The sequence below is a fragment of the Mandrillus leucophaeus genome, unplaced genomic scaffold (assembly GCF_000951045.1).
Source record: "Mandrillus leucophaeus isolate KB7577 unplaced genomic scaffold, Mleu.le_1.0 Scaffold1036, whole genome shotgun sequence".
NCBI classification, from domain to species: Eukaryota; Metazoa; Chordata; class Mammalia; order Primates; family Cercopithecidae; genus Mandrillus; species Mandrillus leucophaeus.
This window is the reverse complement of record NW_012098499.1, coordinates 802962-818147: the sequence shown is the minus strand read 5'-3', so window position 1 is coordinate 818147 and position 15186 is coordinate 802962. Positions and strand designations below refer to the sequence as shown.

Here is a 15186-nt window from a genome sequence, read left to right as displayed (position 1 = left end):
TAATTTTATAATTATTAATTATTTCTAGCCTCTAGAAAATTTAAAACTGCATATATGGCTTAAATTACATTTCTATTGGAGATTGCCACTTTAGAGGCTTACACAAATTGGTAATTAATTTTCTTAGTTCTTCCCAGATTATGTGTACAAGGCCGTGATATAGGAAATTGTCAAGATGTAACTTAATGAATAGACATGAGAACTTACTGGTTTGTGTCTTTGGATGGGACCTAAATAACTGAGAGGCAGTTATCCCATTCATGAAAATGTAGAAAGGGGAGCTGGTATGGTAATGAATAGTTAAGATGAAACTGATTTATAGCTAGTTTAACTTTGTATAGCTGTTGGCTGCTGGGAACCCGTATCTCCCCACCTCTCTTCTAGACAGTCTTTCTCAGCTATGACAGCAACTTAAGCAGGAATAAAGTGAGCACTCTCTGTCCACCAATGGGTTTAGCCAGACAAAAACACAAAAGGGTAGAGTTTATTCAGTTTCTGTAAAAGCAAATATCTATTATCCAGACAGTGACAATGAAGCCTCAGAAAGGGTGTTCTGCTGAGTTTGCTTTTATTGAACAGGCAGTTGGACAGGCAGCATTGTAATCAGGACATTTTGAGGGCTCAGACTTGGTGGAGGTTTCTTTATACCCTCAGATTACGGAGTCTAGGAGGAAAGAGATGGAAAAGACTGAAAATCAGTGAGTCTATTCCCAACAGCTCTGTATTGTTTTCTATAGCAAATAAGACAAGCTCCAAAGAATTCTTTGTATATACAGAGGTGAAGGTAGGTGATTCAGAATTGGGGTTTATTTTTTCCCTCATGGCTTTCAACAATCTTCCCGTCATTCATCCTAGAAGAGAAGATGGGTAAGTTAGATACTAGAACCCAGAGATATTGCAGAAATGTGGGCTGTATATTTAGAGCTGCATCTTAATCAAAGAAATACATAGATTCTGCATTCTGCAAAAAAGTAACAGTCTAAAAATCAGTTTCACATTTTATCCAGTTTGATACAACAAATATTGAGCACCTAGTATGTACAACGTGTTGAGGTGGACACAAAAATGAACATGGCTTAATTCTGCCTTTGATCACATGCAGCCTTCATGCTGATAAAAAAGAAGTAGGTATAATTAGCACCATTTTGTAGATGAGGAAATTGAGCTTCAGAGAAGTTTAGTAACTTGCCGCTGTCATGTTAGGTCATAACTTGAATTCAATTCCTGTAACATGAATGTTTTTCTACTATAGTTTGTTGTAGGCCACTAGAATGTAATCAGCTGTCTTCGTTTGCCTGACTCATCCATATATTTGAAATCAACTTTTAAAACATTAAATCAGTATTTTAAAGATAATCTTATAGGGGGTGAGGGCTTCAGGAATTTTCTTTCACATAACTGCACATCTTCAACTAGTACCACCTGGGGCATGAGCAGCACTGTCTCTCCACTTTATTGCCTATATCAACTCCAGGCAGTTTTCTTTGGTTTGAAAGTAGCAAGCTTTGGTCTTCCTGAATCCTTGAAAATCTGTCATGAAATTGACAGATATAGATAAGAATTTTGAAGTGAACCTATCAAAATGCATAATAATAATGTAGAATGCAAGATGTCCACAGACTTGAGAAATCATTGAGAAATAGAGATAAGAATAGTCATTTATTTATCTCACAAAACAATACTGGTATTTTTCTTAATATAGAAATTTCCTTCCAATCTAGCAAATCATCTTTTAATTGAGATAATGCCTTCTCGAGAGCACTTAGTTTTCAGAATCTCCTGACAACTAAGGAATGGTAGTAGAGCATTGGAAACGAAGTCGGGACATCTACATTGAACCCAATGTATTATACTGAGGGACTTTAGTAAGTGACAGTTTCCTCCAAGATGATTTTCTGTAAAGTGGGAAAGACAGTGATTCCTGCCCTAATCAAATGACTATTGGAAGGAAACAAACAGAAAATGTACATAAAACTCTGAAGACCTATGTAAATCTTAGTAGTTACTGTATAATAGTTATTGTATAATAAGTAGTATTATGTATTTAGTAACAAAAGTGTGAGTTCCAAGATACTCAACGTACTTTTCCAGGAAAGTTGTGACTGCCTGGACTGTTATTCTATTCTTGAGATTCCAGACTTCCTTAGAGAAACTTCCACCCAGAAATAAAGTTCAGACAATAGGCTTCAACTCCAGTATATATATCCTTACTAGTCATCAGAACAATGCTAGGCCATGACCAGTCTCTACCACCTGTACCCAAGATCATACCCTTGAATCTTAGACAGGGACCTGAAGTTCCACCTGTGTCCAGGACACTTTCAGTTTTTGTTTCATTAACTAACAGCATAATAATTTCTGTCATTATTAATGTCTGCTATGCAACTCCAGTGGAAAGCATACACCCAGAAATGGAAGAACGGCACTCTTTTACAACACCTTGTGTGCCGAGCCCCGGCAAGATTCTTCATTATTTAAAGAAATACATCTTACCAGTATAAACCTATGGCAAATTCTTTATAAAGTAGTTTTTCCACGTTGCCTACACAGGATGAGAGTTACAGGGAAGTGTGGTCTAAGGTGTGGTCTATTGGACTGGCATAAAGCTATTTTGACCTTTGTCTCCTGAGATATATGTAAAGGTGAGTTTGTGAGGAGGGGGAACAGTATATTCTGTCAATAAAATGGGAGCAAACTACTAAGAATTTCTATATAATAAGACAGCAAACACAATATAGGGACGAGAGTTAAAGTTTAAATTCTCTTTTTATGGATTCTGGTAAAGAACCAGAATGGAGGTCTTTAAATGGGTGGTAAATAACTTTGTCAAGCCCACATGAGAAAGATAAGGTCTTCTGATTTCATTCCAGTCCTCGGCTTCCTCTACACTGCTTTCAGCTGCTAATGTGAAACTAGGAAGACTTTAGCTTATGATTCTTGTTTTCACAGCTTCCCATAACAAAGATTGTTGGGTAGACATTTTTAATATGGCCTTATCTAGTATTGCTTGAGTAAGATTTTCAAATCTGGCTGAATAGTTTCTGATTCCATTATTGCCAAAGCTTTTTGTGGCAGTGGAATGGAGCAAAGAGAATGTGAATAATAATAAATAGCTTTATTAAATATAATACTTTAAAATGTTGTTTATTACATATAATTTTATCAAACTACAATTGAAAATAATTTATTAAAAATAAATAAGCACTATACCATGGTCTGTTTATCTAAGTTCACACTTTGGACTCTTCTCTTTTTCTAAATTCGTACTTTGGTCTTAGGTGTAGTAATAATAGTGACATTAATTTTTCAGACATTGTGCCAAATGTATAAAAGTCAGTCTTTATTGAATATTTTCATAGTTCATTGGGATATTTGGTTTAGAGTATTTATGTGATTTGCCAAGAGTCTCATATAGGAAGCACAGCAAAAACTGAACTTTGCACTGACATTTATCCCAAAACAAAATATTTTTCTCTTATTTGAAAATTCCTATTTTTTCATGTTATATACCATCTCCCTCAGGATGACTATTTAAATAGCCACCAGGGAGAATGTCAAATTCAATAGTGCATGTTGAAACATCCTTTCAGGAGTTTAAATGAAATTGGTCAACTTTTAATGCTGGAAAATAATTTAATACAATGCAAAGTTCAAGAATATGGGCATTATATAGAAATTGTTTCAATCCAACTCTGTCACTCTCTGACCTCTCTTGGTCTCTGTCTCATCTTCGTATTGTAGATCACAGAAGATAAAACCTATCCTGAAATAAGAAACGTTATATTGGAGACGTTGCTCATAAACAATCTATTAATGAATCCATTAAATAGTTCAAAATATTAACTGCTGCATTATTTCCACTTATTTCAGTAATTACTTAATTATCCTTATAGTGAAAACGTGACCAATTCTGGGTCACCTGACCTAGTGTTACCTCTCTGGCCAGATAAATGTCTGTTACTCAATGGAAGAGAACAAAACCAGAACCCACTACTCCTCACAGCATAACCATGGAGGCCAGTCTACTTCTGTACTTACAGATGCGGGCTTGCTGGCAGCGGTTGTTTCTGGGATGCTGCTCTCCTCACACTTCCCTGTACTGCGGATGTGTGTATTTGTCTGGCGTATCCTAAAACAGATCAGAGGATGCTTCAACAATGAGGAAGTTCTCAGTTATAATAAGAAAATAAATAAGGACCAACGCGCAGGACATTTGGTATCAAACCAAACTGCATTTAGAGGGAGGATCTGGGATCTGCATTCAACTATTTTCATTTTCAGTAGGTATCGTCCAGGCTGTCTCTCTTCTGCTCCAGATTTGTCCCCTAGCCCTCGACCTATCCTGTCACATTTCATTCACTGATATAGTTCATAAAGAATGTTGGAAATAAACTTGGAGATCATCTGGTCTAAAGGTGATCTCGCATTTACAGATGCGAGAAATAGATCCGAGAGAGATGTTTGACTATATTGAGTACCAGTAATATGACTTGGGGAAAAATATAACAAGACACAAATGATACAGTCTGAGTTTTGTGGTTGGAATGAATCTTAAGGAGTATGAATTTTAACCCTTTCACTGGAGAAATATTATGAATCAGACACATACTTGTTTGCTTCTGGTAATGGGAAACTCATTATCTATCAAGGTAGTGCAATTTGTCTTTTGGCATTGCTTAAGTTGAAATTGCTCTCCTATAACTTTCTCTAAAACCTTGGAAATGAATATTGTTTCCTTTTGCCTCAGATAACCTGATCCTTCTTTATAACATGTACTCTCAGCTCCCTTAACCAAACAAACTATCCTGAGGCATGCTTTCTTAATATTTTCATCATTTCAGTTTCTTACTCTAAAGTTCCCTTAAATAGATCACTTGTTATGGGTCTATAAAGTTGATGAAAATGTTGAAGAAAATTTTATGGATAATTTAGGCCCTGACATTTACAAGAAAGAGGAATTGAAGGATTTCTGGGCTGCAGATAAGGTATACATAGTAATGGAATTCCTGGGCAGTTATATTTATTGCTTAAACAAGAATTTCTTAATTCTTCTTTTTTTTTTTTTAAATTATACTTTAAGTTCTAGGATACGTGTGCACAATGTGCAAGTTTGTTACATATGTATACATGTGCCATGTTGGTATGCTGCACCCATTAACTCATCATTTACATTAGGCATATCTCCTAATGCTATCCTTCCCCCCTCCCCTCTCCCCACAATAGGACCCGGTGTGTGATGATCCCCTTCCTGTGTCCAGGTGATCTCATTGTTCAATTCCCACCTATGAGTGAGAACACGCAGAATTTGGTTTTCTGTTCTTGTGATAGTTTGCTAAGAATTTCTTAATTCTTAAAAACCTATAAGGTCTATGGATGAATTTCAAGTGCTCCATGAGCCTATGAATATTATGTGTGTGGATTGTTCACATCACATAATTTTTAAAAAATTTCTTGAAAGGGGTAACTTTCTTCATATTATCTAAGGAATCTTTGGTCTTTGAAAAACTAAGGAATTTAAGTGGAGAAAAAAGAAAACTGTATTTAGACCCAAATCAATAAGGTCAAAATCCTGTCTGATTTACTTCCTAGCTTTGTAACTTTAAACAAATTACCTGGACTCTCTGAGCCTCAGATTAACCTTCTGTACAATAAAGATAACAACATTCCAGAGCAGGTTGCAGGGATTCAGTGACTGAAATCTGAAAGTGCCTTATCTACCATACCTTACCTATAGATGAAGGATTATATTCAGATTTTATGCTTTTAAGCATATGACCTGAGGAGTGCCTTTTTCTTTTAAATATTTTTCCAGGATTAAAAAGCAGGATATCAGGGAGTCCTATCCTCATGTTCTGGGCCTTGCTTATAGTGTCCTAAGAAGGATAAAGTAGTACATGAACTGCAATGTAGGTCTGGGGTCAGGTGAGATGGAAAAAACAAGGTTTGTCACCATTCTCTCCTTGAAAGTTGGCCAAATGGTGGCCAGGAGAAGGGAAGGGATGCACATAGAGGCAAGGGGAAATTATTTAAAAATTCAGACAGCATTTGAGCAGAGGAGCAACAACAAAACTAAAGCCAATAATAAGAATATTAAAATGAATCCCTTGAATTTAACTTAAGATAAAAATATTTTTATATCTAGCAGTTCTTCTCAATCATCTGTGAAGTCAGTAGCTCAGAGAACTGTTTGCATTTCTCCAATGAAGGGAGCGAGATTTAGAATCATGAAATAATATGCCTCCAGATACCCAGATAGTCATAAATATGAGAGCAGACGTCAGATAAGCCATTTACTTATTGTGCTTTCTTTTGTACAGTGCACTTTCCTTTTGCAAGGTACTACTTCTTTCAAGAGGCGGGGTTAAAGAAATGGGGAATCTGTAGCTATATTATAGTCATAGGAGCTTTTAGATATTATACACTGGGCTGGGTTTATATAGCAGTACTTCTCTACTGTTTTTGTCCACTACACACAGAATGAATGATATTCACACTCCCGTGACTGTACACAGGCTTATCCCTATATTCTGTAATTGTAACCCCACTATTTTTTTTTGTTCTCTTTTACTCAATAGAGCATATAGCAATGTAGGTAAGCAATTTACCAAAAGAATAGCCTTAAATCTTTTCTATTTTACATATAAGAAAGATAATTCACGAATTTTGAATTTTTAATTTCTACAATGAATAACTTACTTGCAACACCTTTCAAATTTATATTGGTGCATTACTATGGGTTAACACTCTAGCTGAGAAATTCTAAACTGGAAGATATGATGGGGCAACTTGAATACTTACAGGTTTTCATGACAGAGCATGCAGGGATTGTTGTAGGTTTGGCCATCGTCACCACAGACAGGCTTTAAATCCTTCGGACAAAGATAACCTATCCTGGGCAATACTCGGTAGTCTTTGCACATCTCAGAATCCTGAAGAAGCAAAACATAAAGCAGACTTACTTTATGGCATTCAAAGAGATGGATGGGCTTAAGAAAACCTCTTGAGTTCCTTAATCCAACTTGAATAAATGGTCGTAAAAGGACTGTGATATAGGTTATTCAAACTCAAAGATTGATTTTGCACCATATGAGGTGAATTTAACTTCCTGAATTTGGCCATTTTTAACTAGACAAGGTAAATAAACAAAGAAACAAGGAATAGCAAAGCAATAAGAAAGCAAAAATCCTTTATAATATGTGACACAATTACCTGCCCATAAGAAGAAATCTAGAATGATAGGCATGCTAGAAATAATATTCGCCTTTTTAAGTGAAGATACTGGTTATACACAGCCTAGAAAGGAAAGACTCAGAGATCAATACTCATAAATTGCATGAGTTTTTGAGTCCTAGCTCTACCACTACCTAGAGAAGTGACTTATCTAACTTTTCTCAGCCTTAATTTTCTCATCTGAAAATCATAAATAATAGTAGTCCTTACTTTATATTACTGCTTTAAGGGATTAAAACAGATAATGCATGTAAGTTCATGCTTAACACAGTATCGGTCACATACTAAGTGTTCAGTAACTTTTAGTTGTCAGTATGTGCTCCATGGTAAAATCATATGTATATTTTCCATGTGAAAGAAGAAACATATTTGCTCTTTGTAGTGTTTTGGAAGTACGAGTTTAGTAATTAATGATAATTACAAGAACTTGATTAGTTTTTTAAGAAGACAAAAAGTAGAGCCAAAATATAAAAAAATGGATTCAAAAGCAAATAGGATGATGGAAGACTTAAATCCAATGGTATCAGTAATTACGTAGAATATTAACAAGTAAGTACTCCAGTTAAAACACAGAAATTATCAAACTGGAAGAACAAAAAGAATCAAGTATATAACATTTATAAGAAATATATTTATAAGTAAAGGGATGAGTTCTAAATAACTCATGACTCAAAGTAATCACAGAATTTAGAAATGAAATGAATTGCAAAGAAAATATAACCTGTCAAATCCCAGCAGCCAAAGCAGTAATTTGGGGGAAATTTATAACCTTAATAAATATATTAGAAAAGAAGGAAGTTCTAAAATGGATGATCTAAACTTTCATCTGAAGAAGCTAGCCAATGATGAGCATAGAAAAATTTTTAAATAATAAAGAGGATAAATTAATGAAATAGAAAACAGAAAAAAGCCAAAAGTTGGCTGCTTGAAAAGATTAGTAAGTTGATAAGCTATTTGCAAAATTGATCAGAGTCAAGAAAACATATATTACCAATATTAGAGATAAAAGATCATCGTTATATGAGCTGTAGATATTAAAAGAATAATTTAGAAATGTTAGAAATAACTATATACCAAAAAATTTGACAACATAGGTGAAATTAATACATTCCTTGAAAACTACTTACTGAAAACAGGCACAAACATGACAGAAAATTTAATATTATATCTGCTAATACTCATTTTGGAGAAGTCAAGCAGTATTTGTTTGCTTGTTCCTTTGTTTTGATAAATGATTCAAACACCTAAATGAATTGCTTTAGATTGTGGTGAGTTCCATATTAGTATAAATATTCATGGAGAATTTAGATAAGTAACTTATATGAATCCCTGGCAAAGGTTAGACTCAACCAGGTATATCAAGTGTATTTTTTCAGGTAATTGGTGCTATAATGTTCAAAAGGTACTACAATGCTCCTTACTCTCTCTCTCTCTCTCTTAATTTTTTTTAACATAGTACTTCAACTCAACAAATTTTGTTGACTCCACCTTCAAAACAGACCCAGTATCTAACCACCTCTCAAAAGTTCCACCACATGGTATAAACTAGCATCATCTCTTCTGTAGACTACTGCAATAGCTAACTAGCTGTCCAGCCCTTGCCTCCCTGCAGTGTTTTCAATAGATATCAGGCAAAGTTATTCCTTTAAAATATAAATCAAATCATATTACTCTTCTCAAAACCGTCAATCAGAATATTAGGCAAAGTCTTTAAAACTGTCTACAAAACCCTTTATAACATGGCCTCCCATTAGCTTCCTGACTTCCTCCTCTACAGCTGAGGTAGCTCTATTTCAACAACACTAAACGTTTTGCTATGTTTTCTCCCTGGAATATGTTCCCCTCAGATATACCTACAGAATCAGTACCCTTAGGTCTTAATGTAAATGTCACCTTCTGAGAGAGTTATTCCCTATATATGCCACTTAAAATTGTATCCCCTCCCCTCCCCATCTCAGAATTTACTGTACCATTTTTTTTTCTGCCTTATTTCCTCCTTGGCATTATTTTATTTATTTATTTGTATTATTTATTGTATCTGCTTTTCCAATATACTATGAACTTCATGGAGTGAGTGCTATCTCTTTTGTTTATGGCTATTAACCTAGCATACATAAATACTGCCTGGAAAAATAGTGGGTGCTCAATAAGTATTTGTAGACTGACAAAAGGACTGCTGGCTTGATGAAAAGAAATGAATAATGAAAGATTTATTTTTCCAAAAAAAATCTCAGCTCCAAAACAGACTGTAGATTATGAGGGAGAATGAGGGGGTTACTGGTCTGCTGATGATATCTTATTTCTTGCTGCTATCACAGAAGAAATATGTGCATTTCTTTTATGTGACTATTATACTTTAGCATTTTTTAAAAAAAACATATTTTGTTAATAGCTATTCTCCATGCCTTTGTATCCCTGATGTAGAGCCCAATTTACATGAACCACCACACCCAGTTCAGCCTATATTTTAAACAAGAAGTTTCAGCTACTGCGAATTGCTAATTTGTGGAAATTTACACCTGTGAGCATGCTTGGCCTAGAGTTCCAGGATGTGGACACGGATTTGGTTGGAGGAGGGAAATAAGCGGAAGCTAGGTGAGGAAACTTGTTGGTGTGCTAAAATTACAGAATTGAGGCATCTGACTACGTATTCTACCACATGTGAGATTAGTCACAATTATTCCACACCCACATTGTAAATTTCAAAATGTACTAAACTGAAGCAAGGCAAATAATCTCAAAGGGCACAGAATAAGGCACTAATGAGAAACCCCAGAACTCTTGCCAAGCATAAACTGCATATAGTCCTCAAATGACTTCAGGATGCACTGAATCAGCAAACCTCAGACTCTTCTATGAAAATAGCAAATAGCAACAGGTCAAAAAAAAATCAAGAAAAGTAAACTGATAAGTAGCTTTTCAGAAATAGTCCTCCTTACCAGAGAACTGAGAGAGTCTGGGCTGTCTTGCTCTTGAGAAGCTCTAACATGGGATGGCTTTTCTTGAAGTTTTGCCCTTTCCAAAGCTTCTGTTAGACTAGAGAAGAAAACAAAAAGTAACTGAAAATAAGAAACAGTTCCTATAACTTTCAGTGAGAAGTTAAGCAATCCTCATAAAATATGACAGAGGCCAGGCATGGTACCTCACGCCTGTAACCCCAGCATTTTGGGAGGCCTAGGCTGGCGAATCACCTGAGGTCAGGAGTTGGAGACCAGCCTGGCCAACAGAAACTCCGTCTCTACTAAAAATATAAAAATTAGCTGGGCATGGTGGTGCACACCTGCTATCCCAGCTACTCGGAAGGCTGAGGCAGGAGAATCTCTTGAACCTGGGAGGCAGAGGTTGCAGTGACCTGAGATTGCACCATTGCACTCCAGCCTGGGCAACAGAGTGAGACACTGTCTCAATAAATAAATAAATAAACAAATAAATAAATCGTAATCACAGAACATTGAGATAGTGACCAGGATAACATATTAAGAAAATACACAATTAGGAGCTGGTTTAGAACTTTCATCACTTAACAGATGACAAGCGGCTTAATGTGCTTAAGTTTTGATTTTCTAGAACATAAAATGAGAGTAGTATTTGGTAATTCCTCCCTCAAAGAACACTTACTATGAAAAGCTAAATAAATTTGACTATTGTTGTGTTCACAGTGCGCTTTACAACCATCATCATCATCATCATCATTTATAATGTCCATTGGTCTCCACTTCTAGTTGCTTTTTAAAATAATCTAGAAACTCTAAAAAATAAATTACATCACCCCAAGATTCTGATGTAATATATTTTGGGGTGTAAAAATGTGTGTTTATTTTTATGAGGCATCTCCACTGAGTCTGATCTAGTTGTGGAATAAAGATCTTGAAGAATTTCTTCTAATTATGATGCTGAAAGTTGAAAACAAATTGTTTAATGACACAGTTAGTATACATCTTGGTTAGAACTTACGGAATTTCTGTCTCCAAGTCTAAATGTTCTTTCTACTATATCAGGTGTTCTCAATTTGAGGACTTTAATTCTAAAGACTTATTTTTAAAATCCCATAGGGTTCATAAATACACAAATTTATTCAATCAGCAGTTTCTAAACATGCACTCCCCCTGCTAGCTGCAGGAGGAGCACAATCATCTTACTCACAAGACAGCTCTGCACATGTAGCACTTGTTTGTATAGAACTCTCCATCAGCACTGCGCACTGGGTCATTCTCTCTAGGGCAGATGAGCTCATTGTTCCTTATATAGTTTCGAAATTCACTGCACTCATCCTAGAAAATGAGAAAGGGAAAGTGAACGTGACTTTGTCCCTTTTTGGCTTAGTGATTTTTTCAAACTTGGGTTTAGGAAGTCCTCTCTTAGTTCTGGGCTCAGACTCACTGTACTTATGCTGGCAACAGAGGCCAAGGAACACACAGGTTGTCTAAACTTTGCATTCTCTGCTTCATTCTGAACCTGTCTGCACTGGTCCTGAAAAATGTAGGGAAACATAACGTAACACTTGATAGACCTTCTTGTTTTTTCCTCCCGTTCATCTTTCCTTCCTTTCCCCTATTTTCCCGATGAAGCATGCTTTTGACAAAAGAACAATTGCTCAGGGATCTAACTCTACAAATGTCATTGTTACTATTAAAGAACTGAATGAAGATGTCTTCTTTGTAGTCTTGAAGAAGAAACAGAAAAGAAAGCATCATGCACGCTCACTACTGATTCTTTAATGCTGATAAAATCATCTGGTGAAAACAGAAGGGAAGCTAAAAGGGAGACTTAGATTAGTTTATATTGCCTGAATTATGAAAATAAATATCAATGAGCTACCCAAAGCCTTATTTCACACTTAAAGTGTCAAATATAAGCATGCAGTTGAGTTGGTAAAGAATTTTACCCTCTACTTTTCAATCCATATTTCTCCCAAGGAAGAAAGACTAAAACATTAATTGACACACACACTCAGAGAATTTTCCACAAAATCAAAAATGATATCAAACCCCAAAACTCCCCAGAAAATCTTGTTATGATCCAAAGTGACAAGACTAGTAAAATCAATTTTCTTTGAAGTTAAGAGATTAGTATCTTTATTATGCCCAAAACTGGAGAAGAATGCAAAATTCCAAGGGTGAAAAGTAAGAGAGTTATTTTGGTATCCTTTAAGAAATAACCTTTGCATTATTTGAGGGCTTGCTACTTGATTTCTCTTCATCTTTCTTTTTTCTTTCATTAGCTTCTCGATCGCTGCAGATTAAAAAAAAAAAAAAGATAGGGTAATTTTTCTAGGGTTGTTACTGAATTGTCTTTAACCAAGTGTTTCTTCAATGCTAAACATTAGCAAATCTAACACTATTTTCTTATAGTTGAAAATAAAATTCTAAGAATACTTTTCTATAAGCTAATCAGTTCTGATTGTTGGAATTTTCATGATAATATATTTGTGGCAATGCTATCGACTATCATAGATGCTGTTACTATACTCTTATCCAGAAAAATATGATCCTAAAAGGTCTTTATTTTTCCTTAATATAACAGACTTATGACTCTTATCTAGAAAGTTTCTATAATTTTCATTTTTACTTCTCTAACTAAATTATCACTAAACTCATAGTTTTGATTGTTATTTACATAGGTATAATGCTTTGAAGTTCAGAAGCATTTTTAAAATGTCCTCGAATCTCCACGAAACTATATTGTGCAGTTATTTTTCCCTCAGGAGGAACTGAGGCTCTGCACAATGAACTGGCCTGTCCCAGGTTACGCAGCTGATAAGCTACCTCTTCCTACCCCAGAGGTTCTGGGTGTGATTATGCTTCTCAACATCAAAATAAAAAAATTATTGTGAAAGGGCTTTGGAAATTGTCTCTTCAAAAGAGAGGAGCTATCGTATCATTAATGTGTGATGCCAAGTATCTTAGGTTTTAAAAGTAACAAGAACTAATTTCTGGCAAACAGGCACAACTATCAAATTTATTGATAAACCTTTTTACGTACAAGATGCTCTGACACATAGCACATTTATTGATGTGCATCTTGCCATATGGGCCTCGAACAGGGTTATTTTCTCTGGTGCAGATAAGCTTCCCATTTATCCGCATGCTTCGAAATTCACGACACAGATCCTACCAACAGTAGCAAAAAAAGATGTTACTGTCATGGTATAATCTTTAAAACCTGATAACGTGATTGACTGATTAGATATAAACTCATAACACAGGAAAAAAAAAACAGAGAAAGTAAAATTTCAGAGAAGAAATATGTTTTAAAGGCACTTTAGTCAATCTCTACGTAAGAAGTTTGAATCTTTTTCATTGCATCTCTCTCAAATGATTGTCTTGCCCTAATGGAATTTCAGTACTGCCTAAAGCAGCCTATTCCTTTAAAAACTAAGTGTGTGTGTGTATATGCGTGTGCATGTGTGTATATATATGTGTGTGTGTTTGTGTGTGTGTGTGTATATATATATGATCTTGCTCTGCTGTCCAGCCTGGAGTGCAGTGGTGCAATCATAGCTCATCATAGCCTCCAACTACTGGGCTCAAGCAACACTCCCACCTCAGCCTCCTAAGTAGCTAGAACTATAGGCATGTGCCACGGTGCCTAGCTAATATTTTAAAATTTTTTGTAGAGACGGGAGTCTCTCTGTGTTGCCTGGGCTGGTCTTAAACTCTTGGCTTCAAGTGATTATCTCACATTGGCCTCCCAAAGCACTGAGATTACAGGCATGAGCCCCCAATGCCCTGCCCCATCTCATTTTAATACAATTTTCTATGAGGCGGAGCCCCAAACCTGTCTCCCCATGAGTGCACTTAGTATTCCACACATAAAAAGTCTACTTCAAAAGCCCTGGAATGAACTAAAAGACACTCTTCTGCAAAACATAAAAACATGTAAACTTTCAGCTTCATTTCTCAACAACAATTTACCAAGAACAAGCCAAAAAAAAAAAAAACAACATTTTTATTGTGCAAAGTGCTTTGTCGTGTGGCTTAACAGATTTATTTTAGTGGTTGTAAAAATCTTATAAATAAATACTCATCATTCCCATTCTACAGATGAGAAAAATAAATCTCAGCGATATTAAATAAAGTCAGCGTTGAATTTGTGATCAGAAACCTGCTAACCATCAGGCTATACCTTTTTACTTATTTGCTTTTACAAGGCAGAGAATAAAACTCCTATCTGTGGATAAGTATATGGAGCTGCCTTTTGTGTTCATTGAAACATAATGATCGTAAAAAGAAGCCAATAGAACCGAGTCTACAGACAGGATCTGGAATGTATTAAAATCTTCAGAGAGCTTCAGAAGTCTCTGGAACTTCGTTTAAGCCCAAAGAGCCAAAGTGATGATATGGAAACATTACCTTAAAAAATAACACAGTAACCTAGATTGTACTTACCCTTCTTTCTTTAAATTGTGGTGTCCGTAAACAAACAATTCCAGGCCTTACTTTTTATTGCAGCATTCAAAAAGGTATTAATTCTCTGGAATTAAATACCTATCAACATATTAAATGTCTCACAACCACCATTTTCACAAATTACTGGAAGTATTTTCTTTTCCAGGTGCTCACAATACCACATACGTCTATAATAGCACTCCTCTGACTGTATTGCAACCCTGCAATTCAGTCTTTGGTTCTTCTATTCATTATTTATGTGTAGCTAACTTCTCTTAAGTTCTCCTGAATTCTAAAAAATTAGAAAAATATTATCCACTGCATAGATTTTGGGGGAGGTTTAAATATAATTATTGGTAAACCTTATTTAACTTTCCATGTATAGATAAAACTGTAGTTCTCTATTTCACACACACACACACACACACACACACACACAATCTCAATATTTTCTTTTTATTTATTTTTTTAAGACAAGTTCTCACACTGTTGCCCAGGCTGGAGTGCGATAATGCTATCACAGCTCACTGCTGCCTAGAACTCCTGGGCTCAAGTGATCTGCTCACCT

The 15186-nt window shown here is 35.5% G+C and overlaps 1 protein-coding gene across 1 annotated transcript in view; it reads right to left on the bottom strand.

Moving 5' to 3' along the window:
- Positions 1–472: 472 nt before the first annotated feature.
- Positions 473–15186, bottom strand: part of SPINK5 (serine peptidase inhibitor, Kazal type 5) — a 99028-nt gene continuing 84314 nt past the window's right edge. The window contains exons 27-34 of the mRNA XM_011979056.1: positions 13213–13340; positions 12390–12462; positions 11611–11700; positions 11374–11501; positions 10170–10266; positions 6799–6929; positions 4039–4129; positions 473–851 (exon numbers count right to left, since the gene is read on the bottom strand). Coding sequence (XP_011834446.1) covers positions 843–851; positions 4039–4129; positions 6799–6929; positions 10170–10266; positions 11374–11501; positions 11611–11700; positions 12390–12462; positions 13213–13340 — 747 coding nt within the window. The 3' untranslated portion in view covers positions 473–842. The remainder of the gene's footprint in view (positions 852–4038; positions 4130–6798; positions 6930–10169; positions 10267–11373; positions 11502–11610; positions 11701–12389; positions 12463–13212; positions 13341–15186) is intronic.